General features: G+C 36.7%; 1 protein-coding gene across 2 annotated transcripts in view; it reads right to left on the bottom strand.

Annotated features, from left to right (window-relative positions):
* The window catches only part of LOC141438648 (uncharacterized), a 135137-nt gene extending 107688 nt beyond the window's left edge, over positions 1-27449 (bottom strand). For both annotated transcript variants that reach the window (XM_074102515.1, XM_074102516.1), the window contains exon 1: positions 27240-27449. In XM_074102515.1, coding sequence (XP_073958616.1) covers positions 27240-27339 — 100 coding nt within the window. In that variant the 5' untranslated portion in view covers positions 27340-27449. The remainder of the gene's footprint in view (positions 1-27239) is intronic.
* Between the last annotated feature and the right edge of the window lie 240 nt (positions 27450-27689).

Genomic DNA, 27689 nt, shown 5'->3' with positions numbered 1-27689 from the left:
GATCCAAGACCTTTAGCTTTGCAGCAGTTTCTAATCAGTATAGGTCATTCACGATGACGCGTGCCGTGGTTTTTATTACAATGTCATTAATGTCTAATTTTGACAAAATCACGCGTCTTCGTGGATGGCATTAGGTATAGAAGTGAAAAAAAATGATTTAAATTCGTACAATCGAGTTCATAAACTTCAGAGGAAAATTTTTATCAAAAATATCTGAACACGACTCGAATGTTTTTAGATATTTTTGATCAAATTTTTGCTCACAACTTTATGAACTCGACTATACAAATCTCTTGTACACTATATAAAGTAAAAAAATGCAAGACATTTAAGTTGCTGTTCGTTCAGCAAAGATTCAGTCGCGGATTTCAGCTAGAAAGAAAACCACAATAAAATACCACATTCGCAGTGTGGTCTCACCCCAAGTGAGCTTGATCTAATGACGATAAGTATAGCTTTTAAGTTAGTATTTAACTTTTTACTATAACTGTAAGTGAATTAATCGACTAGTAAGAATTTTACGAGAACTATTAACCGATCGCAGTAAAACGCCTGCACGATAAAAAATAGTAAACGGCCAACACGGAGAAAGCATAATCTGTTGCAAAGTCAAGATCACAGATAATAGACTAATTTCGAAATAGCTCCAGCTGGCTAGTCGTCATCATCCCAGCCTCTATACGTCCCACTGCTGGGCACAGGCCTCCTCTCAGAATTTAGTGTTTATTTATTTATTTGTACCTGATGAGTAAGAAAGAAAGAGATTTATTTTTGCTCCATAAGTACCACCACCTTACAATAATAAAACAGACAAGACTAAAACTAGCACTGAAACTAAGTAAGTAAGTCAGCATTTATTTTTAACCTTCAACGCAAAAAGAGAGGTGATAAGTTTGACCGCTATGTAGGTCTGTCTGTGGCATCATACATCATAAGAGTAGCTCCTAAACGGAAAGATTCCCGCACAGTTCCCGAGGGAACAGCGCGAGATAACCGAATTCTACGCGGGCGAAGGTCAAAAGCTAGTTTAAAATATTTTAGCAGATATCATTAGGCACTAGTGCCACTACCGGCTATTAACGAGAAGAAGGTTTTAGTATGAAAATTTTATCGCTTGGTGAGAAAAGCGATAAAATTTTCTTGGTTAAAAAATATTATCTTCTCGCTACTCATACGTGAGACTATTGCCTAGGCTCCGTTTCTACTAGAGATGTGCGAGGATTTGTTGCGAGGAATGTGTTTCTCATGAACCAATAGAAAAGCTTCGTTTACCTCGCCTCGCTCCGCTCAGCTGTTTCCACTAGAGATGTGATTTTCTTTGGTGTAACCGCAGCCGCCGAAGTAAACCCTTTAAATATTTTGTATTATTCAAGTTCATGTCTCCAATGACTTGGAAATATTATTAAACCGACTGACATTGCGTGGACTGCGCTAATCATTATGCAACAAGGAATCTTTTATTGTGTAATTTATTACCGACAGTTGGCGTACGCTATTATCGATTAGGGATCCTTATTGAGAATTAGAAAACTGTACGACAAACAGGAGAAAGTAAGTAGGGCGGATATTGGAGCGTTTCGACCGCTCGGTTAAACGTCATATCAACCCACGCTTATTAGTGCAACGGAAAGACAAGTCGCAAGAATTTTAATCAGTCTTTAAGCATCGATATTGTCTTTTGTTTTCATAATTTAACCCTAAGCTTCACCTCTTTTAGTTTATAACACCTGCCTAGACACTAAGGATAAAAAACGCCGCAAAAACGCGAAATATTCGCCTAAGGGCCGCCATACACGGACTGCTCGAGCAGTAACCCAGTGATCAACATACACGGACCGCTCTTGCAGTCTGCTTGGCCGCATGATGAAATTTCACTGCGCAGCCAACCGCCCGAAGCAATTGCAACTGCTTGAGCGGTTCGTGTATTGCGAATGACAGTTTTGTATGGAAACTGCAGATCACCCAACGGCGACCGCTTAAAGCTGTTGGCACTGACTGCTTAAAGCAGTCCGTGTATGGCGGCCCTAAGAACAACACGTGGAAGACTCAAATCAAGGCAAGTTGCCTAAAAGGATCATCGCTGAACGACACGAGCGAAATTCTAATATTATTTTTTGTTGACTGCCTTGCATTTCCATACAACTTACATATGTATACCAAACAAGTCAATCCGACCACTGGTGGATCGAAATTCGAAACTAACTTGCACGATTTGACCAAAAAAAAAATTACCAAGAACAGGGCAAGCAAAATAGAAGCTTATAACAAAACAATATGTACCTTTTTTGACAAATTTTAAACTTAAAATTGCTAAAAGTGGCTCCGAAGCGGTAAAGTTTCGTGCGCTCTGCCTTCCCCATTTGGGAATACAGGCATGATGTTTGTGTGTGTGATAACAAAACAGCTTCACTTTGAAACTCGCAGAGCTCTGTCTTTGGGTACTAGTTCTACGAGCGATTCAACCGCTATCAGTTTCCTATCGCTTACTGAAGAAATGAGTCAGTGGTCAGTGATTTTATAAAACGGTATTGTGTGCATGCGGTACAATTGCAATTTATTAAAAATTCTTGCTTACGGGTACCGCAATGACACATACTTTCCTACGTGTTGTCTATTGTACTTAATACTATTGTTGTGTCTTGTGTTGTGAATAAATGTATTTTCTTTCTTTTCTTCTTTCTTTTCATTTGTTCAATATATGCGACAAGAAAATTCCCCCTTTTACGCTTTATTATTAGAGCACGGAACCGCGTCGTAATACTAAGTTTGTTATTGACTAACTTTTTAACAGCAACGCGAATAAAATTGACTCTATTACGATAATAATTACTTAGTAATAGACTTGCACTTCCTACACTAATCGCGTTACTCAACTTGAAATGGTTAACTTGTGTTTGACATGTTCGCTAATGTACAGCGTAAACTGCACTTATACAGCAAATAGATAACAATTTATCAAGTTTACAATAACAATACAATACAATGACTCTTTATTGAGCACCAACACATAGTAAGCTGTACAGCAAACACAGGTATATAGAGATTTTCCATTTTAAGCAATAGGTGGCTTTATTGCTTAAGAGAGATCTCTACTGTGTGATTTAACTTGTTATGTATGTACGGGTCAAATCTTGCAACTTAAATTCGACCCACTTCCAATGGACAGATTGACTTAAATTTGGCATACATGTTAATCTGGTGACAATACAATATTCCGGCAGTCACATCCTGGTAGTCACTAGAAAATGTACGAAAAATCAACATGGCTTTACGGCTCGAACCTCCCCCCCCCCCTTGCCAAAAAACTTGTCTTCGAGCGTAAAAGAGGCCTTTGCGGCTTGCAAATTAGCTTTTGCCGGAACGTGCGCCACGGCGGTTTAGTTGTTCCACCCAGGTGATGGCTAGTGGTTAGAGAACCTGACTACGAAGCTTGAGGTCCTGGGTTCGATTCCCGACCGGGGCAGATATTTGTATGAATAATACGAATGTTTGTTCTCGGGTCTCGGATGTTTAATATGTATTTAATTTAAGCATGTATTTATCTATATAAGTATGTTTATCCGTTGCCTAGTATCCATAGTACAAGCTTTGCTTAGTTTGGGACTAGGTCAATTGGTGTCAAGTGTCCCATGATATTTTATTTTATTTCAAGTTTGATTGTATTGACATATTATTATGGCTAGCAGGTCCGCTTTTCTCCGCATACCGGCCAGTTCGGATGCGCGCGCAAGGGCGCCCACTTTCTCCGCCGCGCCTGCGTGCGTCATTCGTTTGCGTTGCCAATCGCGCATGTTGCGCGTACGCCTCAATGAGCCTACGACGGCTTTTCGCCGTTTTATGTAAAATTAAAAAAATGACCAACCCTATAATAACCTAAAAATAAAACCTAAAATACTTAAATACCTAAAATTGCTAAAAGTGGCTCTGAAGCGGTAACGTTTCGTGTGCTCTGCTTACCGCACCGTGTACTTGGGAATACAGGCGTGATGTTTGTGTGTGTGTGTGTGTAAGTAGAATAAATAAATATCATGGGACACTTGACACCAGTTGACCTAGTTATAGGTACTAGACAATGGATAAATATACTTAATAATAGATATACACTTAAATCACACTAATATTATGAATGCGTAAGTTTGTAAGTCTCTTTGTTTGTTTGTTACTTCATCACGTCTAAACCACTGAACCGATTCAGATGAAATTCAGTGGACAGATAGTTTGAGTCCCGGTTCCCGGAAAAGGGCATATGATAGTTTTTATCCCGGGAAATTGCATAGTTCCCGCGGGATAGCGTTAAACGAATTCTGCGCGGACGGAGTCGCGGGCAACGGCTAGTAATGACTTAAATATAAATTAAACACCCAAGACTCGCAAACAGACGTATTTTTGTACAAAAACTAGCTGTTGCCCGTGACTCCGTCCGCGTATTATGAAAAATAGTTTACGTCGTATTCTCAGACCTACCGAATACACAAAAAAAAATCATAAAAATCGGTCAAGCCGTTTCGGAGGAGTTTGGTCAGTGGGGTCCTAATTTTTAATTTTTTTAAAGAAATTTCTAAAAGGTTAGTAGACGTCACAGGTGACCGAAGAGCTGGCAGCTTCCTCGGACAAAGAATTAGCCTAGCTATTCAAAGAGGAAACGCTGCCAGCATCTTTGGGACCTTGCCTAAGGGTACCCTATGCAATTTGTTTTAGTTTTAGTTTCTATTTTATTTTATGTAAGTTTTTATTTATGTAGGTATAAGTTTGTTAAGTATAGGATGTTTTTAAATGGAGTTTTATATATTAGAAGAGATATCTATGTATTTATCCCAACCAGGCAGCTTAAGTTAGGTTAGGTTAGGATCAAAATAGCGTTTAGTAAGCGACAGATTTATAGATTTTGAAAAAATCACTATAAATTATATTTTCAAGTCAATATTATAAGTATGTATAGGATATCGTTGCTTACACAACAATACCCCATAAGTTAAAAATTGGCCATATAGTCTAAAATCTACCGGTATTGTTGTATCGACGATATGGGAAAATTCAGGAGTGGTCAAATACCGTATTGTGATGCCAACAGTTTTATGCGCTGTTGACAAAGACACAGTAAAGTCGGCGCACTCAGAGACGCTGTGTGTTTGGGATTAACTCTGTAATTAGTATTGCATGGTGTGCCGGTTCCCACGGCGCTGGCGCAGCGCGTATGTACAATAACTTTGGCTTACTTGCACTGACGCTATCCGTACTAGTACGTAATATCCGTGAATTCATCTGCGTACTGCACGTTTTCGAGAGAAAAATTAGTCTATAGTAAAAACGAAATTCTGAGAATCCATCTCAATCACATTTTTTTTTTTTTCTTTAAAAAAAAAGGTTGTCCATATGTTAATGCGGCCAGTTTGATGGGTACATTTGCGGCAAAGACAACTCGAGGCCTTTTTTTACTAGAATCAAGCTATTCTTAAGATAAGAGTGTTTTTTGGTGTATTATTTGTTTTCTTGTCATGAATAAAGTTACCTCAAAAAATATGTAAATGAATATCCAAATTATTTTCATTTTCACAGAACTCAATCAATTAATTCCAATGCATGGCATAACTATAATACTGCATTGATCTTAATCATAGTAATTTAAACGGTCCTTGATAGTAACTAACAAATTATGGAATTTATTGTCTGAAAATACAATACAATGACTCATTATTTTACACCACAATATAGAAAATAGAGCTTAAGCAATACAGAAAATAGAGGTACATGAAAAATCTTACAGGTAAGCAACACGCAGTCTTATCGCTTCAGGGTGATCTTTTCCAGGCAACCTTTTACTTTAACTTGGCCTGAATCAATTTTGCTAAAATAACCAAAGGATCACAAAATCCTGTGAAAAGGCCAAAATTTTCTTTAATACACTTATAATTGCGAGAACAAGGTCGTTAGCGTCAAACGTAACATACACGCAACCGCCTTGCAACAAACAATTATCGTAATTTATAAGTCAAACTTACGCTAAGCGGAATTAGAGCGTAAATTGGTCTAGACTTTGATCTAGGGCGTCCAAATTTTTGTAGAGTCATTATTTGATATTATAACATATAAACTTAAACCTTTTAACTCGCTATTCTGAGACCACACGTGAAATAGTGTTTTTTTATACAATATAGGCTTGCGTTTGGCCACAATCACGCCTGATGGAAAGCGAGGATGAGGCCTGCGATGGAGCGCGCTTGCCTAGTAAATGCTCATTCACCCTGGACTTGAAAGCGGCCAAATTATAGTGTTCAGGAAACACAGTCGCAGGCAGGGAATTCCACTCCTTTGCTGTGCGGTTGATGAAGGAAGAGCGAAAACGCTTTGTGCGGATTTTGGGAATACTGACAACGTAAGGGTGGAGACCCGCCTACTTCTGGTCGACCTGTGGAAGAAAGGAGCAGGTGGAATAAGGTCGTGCAGTTCCGAAGCACGCTACGCTTGAATTTATTTAAGCAAAACCAAGGTATAGTTAATAATTTAAGTCGCGATATACGATCAGCGATGAACACAACACACAAAAAAGTTTATATAAAAAACAATTTTTAATAGGGGCTTTTTTCTGCCTGTACTTTTTATTCACTGTACTTGCATTGTCATCCAACTTACAAACGTAGGTATACCACAAGTCAATTCGACCATTGGAAGCGATTTAAAATGAACTTACAAGATTCGAGCCAATAATAACGAACAGGGCAAGTTAAATAAAAGCTAATAATCAGCATTGACTTTCAAACATGTCGTCGACTGTACAGTCACCAGCATTAATATCTGCCACAGCGAAGCGTGCAAAAATATCTGACACGTCCTTCCGGCCCTAGAAATAGAGTCGTATCAGATATTTATGCACGCTTGTTGGGTCAGATATTGGTGCTGGTGACTGTACCAAAATATAGTGCTATTTTAAATGTATTGCTTAAAGCAAGATGTCTCTGAGAAAGTATATTTTGACTCTGTGAAACCTCGGGAAATTCGTAAAATACCTATAGTGCTGTTTTAAAATGTATTGAGCAAAGAGAGAGCTCTATGAGAATATTTTGGCTTTACGAAACTTCGGGACATTTGGAAAGAATTCACAAATAAAAAAGTGAACTTATTGCCTATTGTTACCTTACCAATGACGAAGTTTCTCTCGTAAAAGTAATTATATAAAATAAAAGTCTAAGTGTATTGTTATAATACGTTTACTGCTTTAAAAGTACTTTAGTTCGAAAGTATTCCCATTGAGACCCTTTAGAAATCAACTGTTTCGTTGGCTTGTTGGAAAGTGTTTTTACTCACTGAAGGAATATTTTAACAAGATGAAAATGTTTATATTTAAGGCATGTTTATATACCATGATCGCAAAAATAACGTGTCATACAGAGTGCTTCCTCTACTTACATCAAATTAAACTGTTTTATAACCACCCACTACAAAAAGCACGTTTCAGATAAAAAAAATACTTGATTTCGATACGTGACCAATCGTCTGAAAACCGGAAGACACAGAAATTCACGCAAATGTAAGAATGGCCTTAGTAGAGGCCAGGAACATATACCCCACAGAGTCATAGCTTCATACAACTTTGTGGCGCTTGCTATTTTATGTTATGACTTACTAATAAAAAGCCAAATTATTGAGTCCCGTGCATAGACAGTTTTTAGCCACGGTGTGAGCTTTTTATAGTTTTACAAGCTTTTATTTAATTTGCACTTTTTGTTGTTTTAATGTTTTTGGGTCAAATCCATTTTGACCCACTTTGAGTTGTCGGATTGACTTGAAATTTGGAATACGTATGTAAGATAGATGAGAATGGAAGTACAGTCAGCATAAACAGCTTTAGCTGAAACTTGTTTTGTCAAAGCATTTCATTGCAAAACAACTGACGGTCACTGTTATTTTCTTCTTTCTGTTTTTTTGGTATCCTGCCGTGTCACCAAGCAACATAGTTTTAGTGCTAGTTCTAGTCTTAGTTTTAGGTGGTACCTATGGAGCCAAAATAAACCTTTCTTTCTTTCTTTCTTTCTTTACTCTTGTTGCACATTAAACACAATTTAATAGTATTCACAAATGTGACTTCTTAAACCGTCTCTGGGGGCTACTACAAAATTTGAAATTCGTATCGTACCGTTCCTCTCACTCTCGTATTAAATAACAGTAGCGTCAGCGGAACGGCAAGATACGAAGTTCGAATTTTGCACCGCGTAGCCGTGCTCTGACCCTATACTAAAAAATGCAAAATTCGAACTTTGTATCGTGCCGTCCCGCTGTCACTATTATTATTTAATACAAGAGTGAGAGAGACGGTACGATACGAACTTCGATATTCGAATTTCGTAGTAGCCCCCCTGGTTATATGAAGCTATGGCACTGTGTTTAAACATACTCTTGAACGGACGCGAGAATTGTCATCTTAATTAAGGCCATTTCTGTTTGATGAGAAACAAAAAGTGTGTTAGTGACTGTTTGTCATCAGTCGGTTTCTCTTTTAATTGTACAGTAAGTGATTAATGATAGGATTTCACTTGTTTGGGCGAAGCTATGGTAATAAATAAATTATAGGTGGTAATGGAAGTGTTAATTTTGCTGACTGTACTTGCATTGTCGTCCAACTTACATGTAGACCAAATTTCAAGTTAATAAAACCTAAGACTTGGGAATAACCATTCGTGTTTTTCACACAAATGTCTGTCCCGACCGAGGATCGAGCCCGGGACCTCGAACTTTGTAATCGGTTCTCTAAACATCGGGCCATCCGGTCGTCTAAATATGTATTGGTTTCTCTACTTGCAGTGTTCTTTTTACCTATTTCAGAGAAGTCTTTCTTTCTTTGCTCACCCGCGACCATATGATACTTAGCTAAGTTCCTCCACCTCCATCCACACTGTAAGAACACGCACAAATCACACAAAGCCATCTATCACCACCACCACAATACACTGAACACGCATATCTTGCATAAACTTAGCTATCATAAGGTCGCGGGTGAGCAAAGTAATTATTTTAGTTCATTGATATGGACCTCCGCAAAGTAACGCCTGATTCAATAAATTATTTAGTATATTACAAGTCAATGAACCCGACAATTACAAACCCAAACTCCTCATTGCAATTATTCCCGAAAAAACAGTTCAATTTTACACCATACAATTCTCTCCTTTAAAGGAATTCGTGCAATGCCAATGATAATTAAAAGGAAGGAAGTAAAAACAATATTGTCATTAAAATTGAATTGGTTAAGTGTAATCACTGAAGGTGACTTGCAAGGCTGAATTGAATCAAACTGTAGGAAGTAGATCGGAACTGGATCGTTATTACCGTAACATGCGTGACAGTTGTTCAAAATATAATTAACATTCCATATGAAATACTGTTATGAATTTTTAAGGCCGTAATCAAGGTGCATCTCTCTGATTAAGTTTTTGTGACCACTTTTTAATGAGATATTTGAAAGGTTGAACCATCGGAATATGAGGCTTTTTCTATTTTGCTGATGAAAAAATTGTAAAATGGAACCAATTTTATTTTTGTTTACTGATTGTGGTTTTTGACATATAGACAAAGGCATAAACATAAACATAACTTTATTCGACATCAAAAATACACTCTAAAAATAAATTCATTTATTTATTTAAAATAAAATTATACAGACATAAAAATGTCGAAAAAGAAATGTTAAAGTGATTATTATTATTTTGTTGGCTGTACTTGTGTATTGTCATCCAACCTACCTACATACATATGTATAACAAATTACAAGTCAATCAATTTAGTAGAGATGTAAATTAAATTAATCATCATCACTGCAGGGCAGAGGCCTCCTCTCAGAACAAGAGGGCTTGGGCCATAGTTCCCATGCGAGCCCAGTGCGGATTGGGAACTTCACACACCATTGAATTGCTTCGCAGGTTTGTGCAGGTTTCCTCACGATGTTTTCCTTCACCGCAAAGCTCGTGGTAAATTTCAAATGTAATACCGCACATGAATTTCGAAAAACTCAGAGGTGCGAGCCGGGGTTTGAACCCATGACCCTCTGCGATAGGTCTAGGCTGCTGATCTTAACTACATCATCATCAGTCTAAAGACTTAGGACTTTTCCAAACTCTCTCAGTCCGTACCTGGCTTACTTACTACCTTGTACTCTTCGAGCTATATGGCCCGCCCATTGATCGAAACTACATTCTAACATTAATTATATGCTTGTATAAAAACTTTACTTTATTTTTATCCTTTTGAAACTTGCGTATGTTGTTGCTGAACCATACTTTCCCCGCGTTCAAACAATATATTAAAAGCTTGAGTAAGAATTGCTAAAACAATAAATATTACACATAAATCAACTATTACCAACATAGTTAAACAATTAGACAAGCGAAGAAGGAAACTGGTAATACTTATTTCATAAATAAATTCAAGTATTTTTAATTTTTAAGTATTCTGACCATTCTAACAATATTATGGAAGATCTCTTTGCTGTTGCCTATCTAACTCACTGTTCTACATAGGGATTTTATAACCTAATCATTTTTCTGTAAATTTTTCATACAAAATTTGTATTTAAGCGGCGGGCCAACAGTGAATGCCGGCCACTTCTAACCGAAGCAACTGGAGATCTATGGGGGAGGCTTTTGTCCAACAGTGGACGTCCTACGGCTGATATGATGATGATGATGACGATGATTAAAAATATAAACAAGAAACTTTAACAAAAATAATTCAATTATATAAATAAATACAATTCTTTTCATATGATGCGCTTTAATATATTCCACAATTGATATTTATTTGTATAGACAGAGATAGAAGTTATGATGACCTTTTTACTCGCCGTTAAAAAGTACAACAAATAGATTTGTATCACTTTATTTCATAATTCCAATATAACCTTTACCAATGATATAACGATACAAAATGCTATAGAAAAAGCGGCTATTGTACTATTATGACACTATTATGTCACAGTATGACAGTCAGTGGCGCATGCCCAGTTATGGCGAACAATGACATGTATTCACACGTGGTTAAGTCCCTTATGACGTATGACGATGATTGCCGATGATGTAGGTTAGCAAAAAAACCGCCCAAGATAGGGTTCCGTAGCCATTACGAAAAAAATCAAGTAATATTATGTGCGTTATAACACAATTAAAATACTTACTACAGTCTTAAAATCTATTACCAGAGAAAGAGTGTATCTTCACGGCACTTACGTCCTTTTGTTGAGAAGCGCAGTTTTTCGGCAATAACTCAAAAACGGTATATCCGATCATGTTAAAACCTATTTTCTTTGAAATTATTTATTAAGCGTTACCTTTCCATATTTTTTGCATATTTTTTGGACAAACGGTTTATAAGATAGAGGGGGGGGACACATGTTTTGCTACTTTGGGAGCGATTATTTCCAGAAATCTTCACTTAATCAAAAAGTTTTTGAGAAACCTTACTATCTTTTCAAAAGAGCTGTCGAAGTATGTGCCACACGTTGATGCGAGTTGAATTTTTTTTTCAATTTCCTAAAAAACTACTACCTTTTAAATTTGCTCCATCGCTACCACACGGTCGTATACGACAGCTAAGTCTGTGCGATACATAATAATAAAATTACCCTTCCCCTATTTACTACATAATCAATACCAGATAGAATCGCACAAATATGCATGTAATGCTGACGCGTCGTTCGTGAAGTGGAAGCGGCGGAGGGCAAATTCTGCATGAAAACATATGTGACGCTCAGATGTAGCTCTCGTGCACGTATGGTAGTGGATGAGCACATGATGTTGTTAATGAATATTTCACGTTAATTTAGAGATAGGTATTAAATTTTATACGAATGCTCTTTTAACGTAGGTACCTAAATGATGACCGCGACATTTTTTTTTGGGAATTGGGTATGTAGTCGAAAACTGGATCTTCATCATCATCATCTCAGCCTCCCCTCTGATCCCACTGATTGGGCACAGGCCTCCTGTCAGAATGAGAGGGCTTGGGCCGTAGTTCCCATGCGGGCCCAGTGCGGATTGCAAAGTTAATGGAATACTATATTATGTTTCCAATAGTATGTAGTTAGTATTCTAATTCAAATTCAAGATCAAATGACTTGCACAATGAAAGCCCCGGACAAGGAGTAATTTGTAAACAAAGCGAAAAACTAACAGAATTTTACTACACCAAGTAAGCCCTCTGGTTGTGGTGATAACAATCGGACAGTTAGGTAGTCGCTAAATGCAAACATCGTTAAGCATCAAGGTCAAATGAGGTCCCTTTCGTACTACACTTATTGGAAAGGGACAGGCATACAACAATCTTGCGTAAATTAAGCTTCTCTTCACACCGCGAATATACGATATTCGTACGGTTCCTTTTCGCGAGGTAGTTATTCCCATATATTTCGTTTGCCAAACTGTTTTATTTTCCAACTCTCAATTTTCTCCGAAACTAAACATTTTTCTCAGTGTATTTTCTTATGGTTGGCAGTGATGACTTACGGATCTGAGACGTGGGCGCTAACGATGGGCCTCATGAGGAAGATCAAAGTCACTCAGAGGGCTATGCTCAGGATTTCTCTGCAGTAGAATTAGCTTACTGACATAGCCCGAAGAATTGCGAAACTGAAGTGGCAGTGGTCAGGGCACATTGCTCGCGGGACTGATGGCCGATGGGGTCAGAAGGTTCTCGAATGGCGTCCGCGAACCGCGAGACGAGCTGTCGGTAGGCCTCCAACAAGATAGAGCGACGACCTGGTGCGTAAAGCACAAGACCTGTCTGAGTGGAGAGCCTTGGGAAGGCCTATTTCCAGCAGTGGACGTCTTTCGACTGACATGATGATGATGATGATTTTCATATGGCTTCATAGATACAGTAAATTACATAGATGTAAGATTAGGTTTGTTGTATGAAAGTTCCGAATAAAATATGGTTCCAGACAAAATCATGAGTTTGGAAATGAAACAGTTTGGCAAATGAGGCGTTTGGGAATAATATTTTGCCAAAACGACAGAGAACCTTTATTACACAAAAATAGGCTTGAGTTTGACCACAATCACGCTTGACGGTAAGCGAAAAATAGGGCCATTGACCCTAGATTTAAAGACCGCCAGATTGTAGGATAATAAAGGTCGAGAGAAAACGCCAACCTGTTTGAACCCTGACTATACACGTCTAGAGTAATGACAACTACGACGCGGGGTTCCCGACAAATCCTCCCAAAAATTTGGAATGATAAGACTGCGTTGGATGACACCAAAACCAAAGAAATTGATAAAGTAAATTCAATAAACAAGGTAAATATTTTCGAATGAATTCAGAATATTTTGGCCAGATCAAGGCAAGGAAGACGAAGCGTTGTTAGGCCTCTGGGAGGACTATGGGCATTGCGAGAGTTGCTGCAAACAAACATTCGTATATTTTATAAAAAATATCGGCCCTGATCGGGACTCGAACCCGGGACCTCCAGCGTCGTAGTCAGGATCTCTAACCACTAGGCTATCCGGTGGTCAATCAACGTAACAACACCCACACCAACAGCAATCAAGTAGAAAAAAAATCGGTTAATAACCGTCTTAACTAAACTGACCGAAAAATTAGAAAGCCAATAACACAAACGATGCGCGGGAGTCGCACACAAACGCACGTGTGTACATTACATACGCACACAAGAACGCAAACTCGTTTGACCTTTCATCGGAGATTGTGAAAGTACGTAAGGTTGCGTTTATAGTGACGTAGGAGGCGTTTAATGAACTGTGGTCACGATTTTCCTGAGCGAAGGCAAAGTGCATTTAGTGATAGCAGTGGCGTTGAGTGAAAAATTTTTGTTAGACAACCCGGAGCAAAAAACTTAAAGTGGAGAGTGAGTGGAGCGTGAGTTAGGTATGCATTCAGATGCAACATTTTGTAAAAGACATACTAATTGTACTTGTAGGTGTGAAACTTTTGCCATACATATCATCACTGGCATGATGTAAAGAGTTATCAAGGTACGGCAAAAGATCATGTGGGTTAAGTACTAAGTAATTAAAATGTTTTCTGTAATCTATTACTTCGTTTATTTCATCATTAGAAAGAATAAACAATCTTGACAAGTATTTTTATTGAAAAATCGCTTTAAAAAGGGATTATTATGAATCATATATATATTATATACATATATCATATATATTATATAATTGTCACATACCTATTTGCTGTGACTTAATTTATAATAAAAAACACTTCAAGATCGCTTACCTTCTCTATAATGTTAAAATAAACGAAGTGTAGGGCTGAGCAATTACATTAGATTAAGGATAATATGACACGGAAAGTAACAAATAATAATTATGAATAGTTAATATTTGACATTGACTACTTACCTACAACCTGTCAATTAAGAATGATAAAATTGGACCAGAAGAAACTTGCTACTAAGAGACAAAAATGCTTGTCAATTACAATCAAACCCGATGTTTAGAGGACAGGCGGAAGCGATTAAATGTCGCTTCCGGCCATCAATGGAGCATGACCCTTAAAACCAGCTGATTGTGATTGCTGATCACCGTAAACTGTGCTAATTGCCTTGATTTGGGATGATTCTTGATAATTTCTGTTAATCGTGGATGATGATGTTGGTAGTTGCAGTTTAATTTTTACTAATGATTTTATGAAAGGCTTATTACTCCTGAAATAATTGCTCAACTTTATATTTAAGTCAGATACATTGTCTTTGCATGTACTTAATGCTATTAATTATCATTGGCCAATATATTGACAAATAAGCACTGCCTGTTTTCTGGGAACTATAACGTTGTTTGACATTTTGAAAGATATTTTTTGATATTTTATTATTATTAGTTGACTAATTATGACACTTAAAGTATGTTACATAAATTATACAGTTAACTAATACAGAAGTTTAATTCAAATTCATCCATAATATTTATCACTCGTTATTTTACTAATTATCCTTTTGTTGTAATTCTTATTTTTGTAATGATGTAATTAGTGATGCATTGATATATATATTTAAACAAGTAAATTCAAACACCTGCTCGCAGAACATGAAAAAATTAAAAAATTCATGATCAAAGTTCGGCGATATCTCCCTCGTAGTCAAAAAGTTCTACAATAAAAATAAAAAAAAGGTTGGTAGGTAGGTAATTTTGGTGGCCAATTACAATACAAAGACTCTTTATTGTACACCAGACATAGTAAGCGATACAGAAAACAGATACAAAGAGAAAAAAAATACAAGGTGAGCAATAGGCGGCCTTATGTAACCTATGTAAAACGAATAAAAAAATAAGTAATTAATATTTGTTACAATGCAATACAATACAATTACTCTTACATATATTACCTAGCCAAAGTTTATTACTACGTTGATTATGATAAGCTTTTAAATAACGCGAATTCTTTTAACTTTCTTGCAAGCAATTATCTTGCTCGTCTACTCGGAGCTTTAACAAGCGACGCAATGAAACGTAATCTTCTTTCGTTGCTCATTAAAACAAAATGGCGGTGAAAGTACAGATATCTTCAGAATTAGGCACGCTGAGATGGCCGACGAATTTGTATGAAACAGAGCGAGACAATCAAATGAAATACTATATCATAAATATTATATCTATAAGTTCAAAATGACTATGACTTGAGTTCTCTATCAAGAACTGATGCAATACAATGTGTTCGACCGACCATTTGGGCCGTTGATGGTCCTCTTTAAGAGTGTACTAGGAAGACAGCAGTTCGAGAAGAATGGCGATGGATATAGAAGCGTACAGTAAGCGTAAGTCGGCTTCCTAGCATAAGTATTCATTTTTCTATATCAACTACACAGAAAAGAGAACCGACTGTACTACATATCAATCTCAACCCATGACTACAGAAGCTCGGTCAAGAGGAAAAGAAGAGAAGCGCCTTAGAAAACGAAGAAGATGTTATAAATTTCACGGACATTCACACTTGACCTAGTCCCAAGGCTTAGCAAAGCTCTAACACGGATAAATATAATTATATAGACAGATACATACTTAAATTTTAAACACCAATTCGTATTTTCATACAAATATCTAAATCGAATAATTCGTAGCCATTATCTAACCACTAGACCATCTGGTCGTCAAAAGAAGAAGATAAAAGAAGAATAGGCACAATGTTATTTCACACTCGACTCTCGCTGCAAGGCATAGAAATGCAATAGTTTTTTTACGCGCATTGGTATGAATTGGGAATACCATTGGGGACTTCACACACCATTTGAACTACTTCACAGCACATACACTCAGGTTATTTTAATTACTATAGAAGATAAGAATATCTGATGTAAGTTGAGTCAAAATGGCGGAACAATATGTCTAAAACCGCAAGAATGTCGGCAATAAATGTTGCAAGTTTAGCCACTTAACTCTAAGTACACTCGGCCAATCGCATGAGTATTAAAATTACTTGAACCAGACACTCTTCACTACTGACCGAATAAGTAAACATGCACATATCGGTGCGAAGTTAATCGTACCATAAGGGCGTTATAGTGATGCATGCGTCCCAGTTTAATTAATTATATGCTAATATCGATAAATTTACTGTTTCATAAACTTGACACAAACATTAACCTCGATATTTTAACATTCACGAGGCATTAGCATAATTATGTTAACGTATTTCTTAATAAAATATCGAATTACCTATACTCCAGTTTTAGTAATTTACTTTGATACATTTCGTGCCACCACCGAGAAAAATATTTTTCTAAATGTTTCATCCTTTTAAAATTGTCTATGATAAAAACTAAAGCATAAACACCTGGACATGCACAAATAAAATGACTGCTTTTTATTTAATGAATTTTCATTAATTTCACAAAGCTTGAAATATTTTCGTCTATTACCTTCAAAACCACCAGCCATCACTCTACATACATTAACACCAACATCATTATTTTCCATAATAAGCTTTTTTGTTGATAACTACATATCTATACCAAATTTCAACTGTGCAAACGACTTGCAACATTTGGTCAAACATTGCTAGTTTAAACAAAAGATTGTAAAAACTACAAAGATACTAGTAAATCGACATCGGCATCCATGAGTACGTCACTAGTGGTCGGGTGACCCAGTGCTGGCAGGTTTGCGCACGCGCCGCCACTGCGAGCGTTTTTTAAATCCTGGTCCTATACTAAGAAGTGCAAAATTGATTGAGCTAACGCTTATATTATTTTAATACGAGAGTGAGAGGGACGGTACGATGCGAACTTCGATTTTAGAATATCGTAGTAGCGGTGCTTCTGCGCATGTGACATCGTTAGAATGTAAGTAGTACACTGGTTTAATTTATCAGCTTTTTCTTATATAGATTGCTGTTCACATCCGTTTAATAATGTTGGAAAAAAAACTAGGTATAAAACAATTAATAGTAAATTATTGCCGTGGTGTGGCAAGTAGAGAAATGCCTGACGAGTTGGTTTCCAAGCCATAGTTGTATTAGTAGCGCGATTTTGACAGTTTAGTGACTTTGTTTGTTACAGCCAGCCTGAATTATTGAAATCATTCAGATTTCGAATCAAAAGTTAGGGTGTATTTAAAAAAAAACTTTATAGGAGACAATCGAGTGGGCGAGTCTACAGATATCTAAATACGTATAAATCAATCATCATCGCCCATAGATATCCAAACACAAGTGGAATTAAGAAAAGAGTAGTCTCGTTTACAAACACACGATTCCTATCTCGTGTTCATCTACTTAGTTCGCTGTTGTTGTAACGCACACCAGTTTAATAATTCACCAATTTACTGATATTTCTAACCGCAAAATTAAACAACATATTAATCCAAAAACAACTCGATTAGAAAGTCCCCAAACACTTTATTTTACTGTTGATTTACTATTTTTTGGTTAAAAACCGCCGCCCGCGCACATTGGGTCGTCCCTTCGCGCCACTTAGTAAACGGTGTGGTCATAAAATAATTTGCGGTCAAATAGCGAATATGACGGCCATCTTTAAAAGTTAACAGTAATTTGAATGTCAGTTGATGGTAAGAATTAGGTATATTTGGAACATGATTTGCAGTAATTTGTAAAATAATCTTTCCCATCGCTTAGCGCGTGAACTTGAAAGAGAAAAAAAAAGAAATTAATTCGCTGTGGCAAAATTATTTAAAATTTCACTGTGGTAAGTACGAAGAACCTAGTGTGTAAAAATATATATTTTTACATCGTCTAATGCAGTTGTATTTATAAAAAGGCCTAGCATTTTAATTGGCAATATTGCAATCTATTGATCATAAATAAAATTAAGCATTCATGTTTTTAAATAAAGAAATCCTTTTCAATACCTTTCATCAGTACCTCAGCCAATGAAGCTTCATGCAATTACTTAGCAATTACAAACATCTGCCTAATTCTATGATAGTCTAGGCAACTACTAAACAAGTTGCAATATTACCATTACTTAATAAAACTAATCGATCGTCAGAAAAACAATGCAACTATCAATATATTTAATTACTTTAATTAAGCATTACACAAACATCACGCGTACTAAAAGGGGATAGCATTGACGCAATTTGATTTCACTTTTGAATCAATTCGTGACCCGTTTGGATCGAACAAGTTATAGTTACACACAGATATACTATCCAGATAAACAATACAGTAGGTACCGAAAAAACGGAGATTGTGTTTTACACTATACCTAGTTACAATTCAGTTACTCTTTTTAGGGTTCCGGAGCCAAAATGGCACAAACGGAACCCGTATAGTTTCGCTATGTCTGTCTGTCTGTCCGTCCGCGGCTTTGCTCAGGGACTATCAATGCTAGAAAGCTGTAATTTTGCACGGATATATATGTAAACTATGCCAACAAAATGGTACAATTTAAAATTAACAAAATTAAAAGTACCCTCCCATAGACTTTAAGTGGGGGTGTTTTTTTCTCATCCAACCCTATTGTGTGGGGTATCATTAGATAGGTCTTTGCTAAAACGATTTTTCGATTCAGTGATTTGTTTTGTGAAATATTCAACTTTAAAGTGCAAATTTTCATTAAAATCGAGCGTCCCCCCCCCCCCCCTCTAAAATCTAAACCGGTGGGTGGAAAAAATTTAAAAATTTCAGGATGGTAGTAAGTTTATCAAACTTTTAAGGAAAACTATAACGGCTAAGTTTGCTTGAGAATTATTAGTAGTTTATGAGTAAATAGCAGCCTAACGTATAAAATATACCTCAACTTGGAAGATTCCGTATAAAATACGAAATCCTTAAAAAAATATCACTTAATTTTTACGTAATGGCTACGGAACCCTATTTTGAGTGTGTCCGACACGCTCTTGGCCGATTTTTTCTGTTTAAAAATTACGACGTAAAAAGAAAGGAAAAGTTTTTGAATGGTTGATATCGTACCAGATATATATATCCGTGTTGCAAGCGTTTAAAATGCAAAGCATTTGCGGGTTCACGGTAGATGCAGGTCGATTCCAACCAACTGGAGGTCTATAGAGGAGGCCTATATCCTACGGTTGATATGATGATAATTATGAGGATGAAGCATATAAAGGTGACGAACCTTGTCGCATGCAAGCTGGCGCTGGCTTGTGGGTTCCATCTATACCTATACAAAGAGTAAAGTGACTGACTGACAGACAATTCCCAGCTTAAAACACTTGAAATTTGACACACTATTTCTTGAGTGTGACAGACATGTACTGAGGAGAGATTCTGCAGGTGGTAGGACCAAGCTACCACCATCTTGCTCGCTAATCCTGCCGTGAAGCAGCAGTGCTTGCACTGTTGTGTTTCGGCGTGGAGAGTAAGACAGCCGGTGAAATTACTGGCACTTGAGGTATTCCATCTTAGGCCTCTAGGTTGGCAACGCATCTGCAATACCCCTGGTGTTGCAGATGTTTATGGGCGGTGGTGGTCTCTTACCACCAGGAGACCCACTTACTCGTTGGCCATCCAGTCGAATAAAAAAAAAGAAGATACTTCGAAATTCCAAAGGGATACGGCATAAGACTATTTTATTCTCCTACAGGAGCGAAGGTACAGTTACTAAGTAGTTCTTTTAATAAATTACACAATCGCCAATCCCGCCATACCACTTGATTCTATGCGCTTACAAAGTCTATGCATTTAGTACATCTGTGGTGAAATATATCTTCACGCTTTTCTGGTATCATTAAGCTTAATACGAATGGTTCTGGTTTAATTCAAAGGTTCTCGATTGTTCTTAGAAAACCTTTAAAAGGCTGGACTGGTTTGCGAGTAAAAGTGACAGGTACTGAGTGGAGGTCGATGACTTTTGGCTTTAGCCTTACGAAAAATGTACACATGCTTCGTAAGAAGTATCTCCCTCCTCTTTTCCCTCCTCCCCTTATTATAAGAACATGTTACGTGGATTTTAACAAATATTATTAATCTATATATGCAAGTCTTAGCTGCACTGCGCTTATATAGAAACAGTCTGTATACTTGTTTTTTTTTCAGCATAAGAAAAAAGGTGAACACGTCTTCTTATTCTACACTAACAAAGAATGACGAAGATGCGACTAAATTCTACTCTGCACCTTCTATCTCAACACTCATTCACTTTATGTATGGAGATTTGGAAATCAACTTTTCACTCTTGTTTCCAATTTTTTAAACATTTTCGTACAACCCTCCTGATAATTATAAACAAAAATAAACTTTTCAAACATTGCAGCCATCCATTCCAAACTGACTATAACTAACAAATAAAACAACAAATGATGGTAAACATAAATATATAACACGTTACCACTACACCACTATAATATTAAATGATATTATTACGGATAACTCACGTCTTAAACTGAGTTTAGGGCTATTTCGTAGCCCTTCCTACGAAACAGCCCGAAACATGTCGAGCTAAACTCGGTTTAAGACGTGAGTTATCCGTAATAATATCATTTAATATGAGCGAGTCTCACGGTAGTTTCATGTTCAAAACCACTATAATACACAAATATTTTGCCTAATCTTCCTTTCTTAGATATAGTTGCAACTGCAACTACCCTTGCTAGAAGGACCGGCCTTTCATTTTTCCAGTAAAACCGTTCCTGTAGCATGACACTGCGGTGCTCGATCGATCTTGTGAAACTCGTTTGGATTGTGACCCCGCAATGTATCGCCACTGAAACTATTACTGGATTAATGTAAACAAGGCCCATAAACGCATCTGCAATGGTGCACTATACGACATCATCAGGTGAAACGTCTGCGTTTTTGTCTACAATACATAAAAAAAAAATTTTATTCGACTGTATGGCAAACGAGCAAGTGGTTCTCCTGATGGTAAGAGATCACCACCGCCCATAAACATCTGCTACACCAGGGTTATTGCAGATGCGTTGCCAAACTAGAGGCCTAAGATGGGATACCTCAAGTGCCAGTAATTTCACCGGCTATCTTACTCTCCACGCCGAAACACAACAGTGCAAGCACTGCTGTTTCACGGCAGGATTCGCGAGCAAGAAAAAAAAATGGTCTAAAATGATACAAATGTAATATGCTAAGACTTGGTTTCGATTTAATCACATATACTCGTAACTTAAGGTTCTTAACTTCCCAAAACAAAATAGAAACAATCAATCTCCATCTTCATTTTTATCGCGCTATGTTCGTGACCAGAATGTAATTTAATATCCAATTTGGTCGGATATGTAAGTAATACTTCTATTAAAAGCAAATGGCTTTGGTCATAGGCTTTTTCTTTTAATACCCATGTGCTATGTCACTGATTTCTATGTGCCACTTTGGTTTAGCTTTCGATTATGGATCTTGTTGGAGCTGAAGAAGACGTGGTTTGTATTGTAGTTTAATGGTCAGTGAGTTTGAAGTGCAAATTATTTTGAATTGCGAGTATTTTGAGAATATGATCTGATCAGGGTATAATCCAAAGAGGTTCGTATCGCCAATATACCTTTATTCATAAACGCTAGTTAGAGTAGAATTGTATAAAATAATTATATACATATATGTATAGTAACCTGACTTATATGTAGTAAACACATACATATATGACATAATAATGAACAATTGACGGTAGTCAGAGTTAATGCATGTGAACAATGTTCAGTTAAATGTGGTTCCCAGTTGGGAGAGAACCATGCCCACATAAGTGGACTTATTTACATAAATATATGATAATACAAGTTCAGCCAACAAAATGTCTTCGATTCTTTGAAAGTGCCATTACCGGAGGTTGACCGCTAGGTCTGAAATTTTATTCCTGTCTCGAGCCATCTGGGACAGTCGCTCTGCACTGCTCAACAAAATGTACAGACAGTAAAAGATGTTTGTATTACAAATTTCGAACGAAGATTTGTGTGGTATTTTTGCGAATACGCTTATTTCTGTCCGGTTATGAATAAAAGATGGTGATTACTCCGACGCGCAGACGCATGTCATGTTTACATTATTGAACCTCGTAAAGGTCTATGTCACTTAACATATACAATGCGGCGCTATGACAGCAAAAACTGACATTTCATTAACGGTTGTATTTGCGGTAAGAAATGCAACAATACTAGTTATTGCAATGACTTGCAATGAATTGCCGCGTTGCTTAGTGCTGCTATAGTTATATATGTACTTAGTTATTTCTATGTCAGATATACTTTGTACAAGATTTACATTACATCTCACAAAACGACTGCAGCATACCGAAAACAGTAGAAAATGTATCATCAGGAATATGTATCGTCATGTCGCTAATTTTACAAGCATTGAGATTAAACTAGCAATGTTGTAAGTTGAATATGAAAGTAACATTAACTTATTTAATGTCTGCCAGGAGTCTGCACGTATTGCGCGAATGTATCTATTTCATAGTGGTTTAACGTTTTAAACTTTCGTGATTTTCACTCATAGTCAAAATACCACAAACGGGACTTATCACGCTAAAACACACGAGCATTATTTACCTCGACGTTTCAACCACATTACAGTGGCCGTGGTCACGAGTACACTGAAGTGTAGGGTGTCCAGTCTGCCTAGCAGCGCGAGTCCTTCGAACTACCCGCATTTGATCACAAAAAGTACCGGCAATCGTATCTAGAACTACCCGCACTTGGTCATTTTTATTTGTCACCCCATCACACCGACACACAACACTGACAACGTCCGATCGTCCCTCCGAACATTCATCCCGACGCCGACACCTATTTATAACAGGATTCCAAGAAGATGAGATTGAGAGTGTTTTTTATTTATTTATTACTCGTGAGTTTTAGCGTGATAAGTCCCGTTTGTGATATTCATAGGGGTTTGCCGGATTCACCAAATAAATTAATTGACATTCACATATTATCATAATACCTCATTAGTTCCTATTCAATTCACAGATCAAATAAATAAATACCATACCATTACATTACACATTATACAAATCCTTTCACAAAATCCAACACATTCGTAACGTATCTTTCAGTATCAGATTGCCCAACACGAATGTGTTTAAGCTAGACGCGGTATCTCAAAACAGCAATAGTGAGTGACATTTACTGACCGATTGCGCAAGAGTTTGCCACATCCACCGCGGTCACATGGATCGCGGGTATTTGATCAGAGTTAAAAGAGGTATTGACATTTTTATACATAATTTCTTCGAATTATTTGGAATTCCTTCCCCGCGTCGTAGAAGAGGGTAGCTTTACGAGCGTTTCAGCCGCTATCAGGTTCCTATCGCATGTGCACATTTGACAAAATACCCTTAATTTGTTTACACATTAATAAAATAAAGGTACCTATGTTTTAAGTCATACATGTTTATAATTATCAAAAACAAATCTAATTATACAATATGATTAAAAAAGTTAAAATATTAAAGTTAAACATATCTAAATATCAATCAACCTTCTTCTCTTTTAAAATATGGCTTTTCTGTCCCAATTAATAGGACAATTTCGCCAGTGTCAAAGTAAACTAATCTCTTTGAGAGGGACGTTGTACGGTGATTGTCGTTTTTGCAACTTGATGGTAAAATTCCAAAAACCACGTGGAGACAACTTGCGCAATTATCAATAGCGAATAGAAATGTAATGGTCATTATTAAGTTAATTAAAAACAGGGAACCAGCCAGTTCATCATTAAAAAGCCATCAATATTGTGAAATGTTTTCTAAGAAATGTGCAATTTTATTACATCACAAGTTTAAATATCATTACGTTATGTTTATTGACTACCAAGTTTTCTAATTATGTTATCAATTAGTGACGATGACAACATGTAAGTAAGTATATAGGTTAAATCTTGCGATTTGTTTTAAAGTATAATACGCTTATTATGAATTATGTATGATAAAAATCAATTATTATATCAACAGAGAAACTGGAGTATGTTGGTAAGTAAGGAACTATTGTTTCGTCACATGAGTTTTTTGAACTACCCGCATTTTCTTTATTAAGTTACATTCTAAGTAACTGTATATTTTTAACAGCATTTTTTTATTAATTTTCATAATGATTCGCGTAACAATTAAGAATAAAAAATAAACATTTTGAAAACCGGCCGCAGAGGGTTCCTTTACAATTCTTTCTTTTACTTTAGTCTACTAACGTTTTAGGTAGGTTACGTAGATTAGGTAGGGTAGGTACATCTAAGCATCACTTGTGGCATCACCGAGAAAAAATTTAATCTAATATTTAGTTTAATCACAAAGTATGTTTTTAGCGGAATATGTGACGTTGTAAGAAGGTGGTCTATGAATTACGTTTATTACATACGAGTACATAGAGTACAAAAAGTCCCTTCTCGCCGACTATCCATATACTGAAACTGAACAAAAATCAATAACGGAGATCGATTGCTCTCTCAGAATCATGACGCTTCTATGTAACTGGCCCTAGCACAGGACTTGGTCTTTTTGGGCTGTTACTGCATACTTGTCTCTAACCGCTTATCTGGATCAGTAATATAATAGTGAGTCTTAATATTAGTGAAATATTAGCTGTATCAATGTTGTTGAATAAATTTATGTATGTATGTATGTACGCTTAGATCTTTTAAAATACGCAACGGATTTTATGAGGTTTTCATCAACAGATAGTTCAGGAGCGGAAGGAAAATTGCATAGTTTCCATGATAAGTATAGGTGAAATAAAGATGAAATAGAGGTGAAGTTTTGGAGAAAAAGAGGTGAAAAATATAAAGTTACCGTATTTCTTTCATTTTTTATCGCCTCTATACTACTAGGTACTATATATACCTACTAGTAGTATAGTAATACCACTATACTACAACACAGTAGTAGTGGCTGTGGTAGTGGTAATATAGCAACTTAAAACGTAACCTTCAAAATTAATGCTTGATTAACTTACTTGTTAAATATTTAAATCGAATTGTATATATTTAATAGACTAATGTAAATTTCCAAATTAACATGAACGAGAACTCGTTTGTATAATTGTTTTATTTTGGGCATTTGGCATAAAAATTGAATGCTAATATACAAGTTTCCATATGCCACGCCATTTTGTAGTGGCTCGCGTGACCCACTCTGGGGCCAGCTTTATAAATCATCATCATCATCATCAACAACATCAACATCATATTACCCCTTTATAATTTGTGAATCTTTTTCTTAACTACCACGTAAAGATTCTGAAAACAGCCCGCTACAACCTTTAAGCGTACCACTGCTGGGCACAGGCCTCCTCTCAGAATGAGAGAGCTTGGGCCGCAGTTCGCACGCGGGCCCAGTGGATTGGGAACTTCACACACACCATTGAATTGCACCACAGGTTTGTGCAGGTTTCCTCACCATGTTTTCCTTCACCGTAAAGCTCGTGGTAAATTTCAAATGAAATTCCGCACGTGAATTTCGAAAAACTGAGAGGTGCGAGCCGGGGTTTGAACCCACTATCCTCTGCTTGAGAGGCCATAGACAAAACCACTCGGCCACCTCTGCTAAAATCTTTACCTATACTATAATGCTCTAATTTTTGTTGATAAATAAATGAAAAATCATTATCATTATCGATAATATCATTGCGCTGGTTTTTTTTTCGTGCTGCGCGTTTTTAGTCAACGAACCCTGCAACAAAGCGCTGACTAAAGAAAAGCTAAGTTTCACTGTTTTTTAAATGATTAAAATTTATGTAGAAGTTTTTTTCCCTTGCTGTATCCGGTCTTAGAATATGACAGACCCATCTCTTCCCGTGGGCGTCGTAAAAGGCGACCAAGGGACGTAATGTGAGAGTGTGCAGCACTCTATTGCCAACTACCAACTCCGGACTCCAGCACTGCGGTGTGGAAAGCAATGGGAAATCACCTCTATTTTGCCAAGAAAGTTGTCATAGAGGGTCAAAATGAGATACCAACTGTCAAGCAATTTATAATATGAGATTTAAAAAAACTATGCAACTAAGTATTCTCTATTGAAAATGTATTGATGTTTAGACGATTGTGTGCTACATGTAAACTAACAAGCAAGTGCGAACAGATTTACCTAAATACCGCGCGTTGATGTCTTTTACTACCGCGGCTAGCACGTGAGCCTTATATGGAAGCCTCTAGAAATATTTAAAAGCGGTTTGGTTTTAATTTTTCATAGATTGTGAACTGACAGGGAGGTAATTACTTAGCTGGATCGTGTATTTTTTCTCATAATGGGGTAGTTTAAGAAATTTTAATTTATATATTTTCTTACTTCGTTATTTTTATAAATAGTTTTATCTTTTTTAAGTTTTTTTTTTAAGTTTGCAGGTACCGTCTTTTTATCAATCGATTTAGATTATTCCAATTGTTCTAGAATATATTTTTTGTACTCAGCAAAGGTGCTAAAACAGACTTCGTTTAAACAAAATGTAAATTGGTAGTTTTAAATTCCCTAAACCTTCAAAATTTTCAGCTACATTTTAAACACGAACGTCTATTATTTGCACTACATTTTTACCAGTAATTTCCGGTTTATCTGAAATTTAATTTGTAATTTCTGGTCAATCTGACAGTTTTTTACTAACAGCTCCTCAAAAGTTTAACCATTCTACTTTCGAATCCTGATACATACATTTGACTACTCGCTTAATAAGTCGACATATTATATACCCCATCGTAATTTTCCAAAATTTTAGAACCTACCCTTAAATTAAATTCTAAAAAACTCAAAAAGTGTAAGTCACTGGCACTGTAGTATATAATGTAATTTCAAGGGTATATTCAGTGTCAAATCTGACACCTTCCTAACATTCTGACACATTTTACATTGACACTTAGTCCCACATAAAAAAAATGTCACTCACCTTGACACGAAATCAGAGCAGAGCTTAAAAGCACACCGACACACACGAAGCTCCAAAAGCTCATTTTCAAAGCACATCCAAATAATCTGGGCTGCAGCATTTCCACTAGCACTGTATCAAAAAGTCACACAACACTTCGGTAAAAATTAAAAAAAAAGTTATGTGTTCATTTTTTTTTGGTGAAAGTTGTTGACGGCTGCGCGGGCGGCGTTTGACTGAGACGGGTCGGCGCGCACGCACCGCCACCTCTCTAGAATGGCTTCGGCAGGAGTCGGCAACATTTTTTTGGATACATCCGCTTCGATGTAATAAAAAAAATTGGTGTGGGACAAATGAGCAGAATGGTCACCTTTTATATTATAAAACAAATATGGGAAAAAAGATTTATTATTTATTTTATTATTTATTAATCAACGCCTTCCATGAAGGACACCCATAACATAAGTTAAG

This window comes from Choristoneura fumiferana, chromosome 19, assembly GCF_025370935.1.
Source record: "Choristoneura fumiferana chromosome 19, NRCan_CFum_1, whole genome shotgun sequence".
Taxonomy (NCBI): domain Eukaryota; kingdom Metazoa; phylum Arthropoda; class Insecta; order Lepidoptera; family Tortricidae; genus Choristoneura; species Choristoneura fumiferana.
This window is presented reverse-complemented; position numbering and strand designations above follow the sequence as displayed.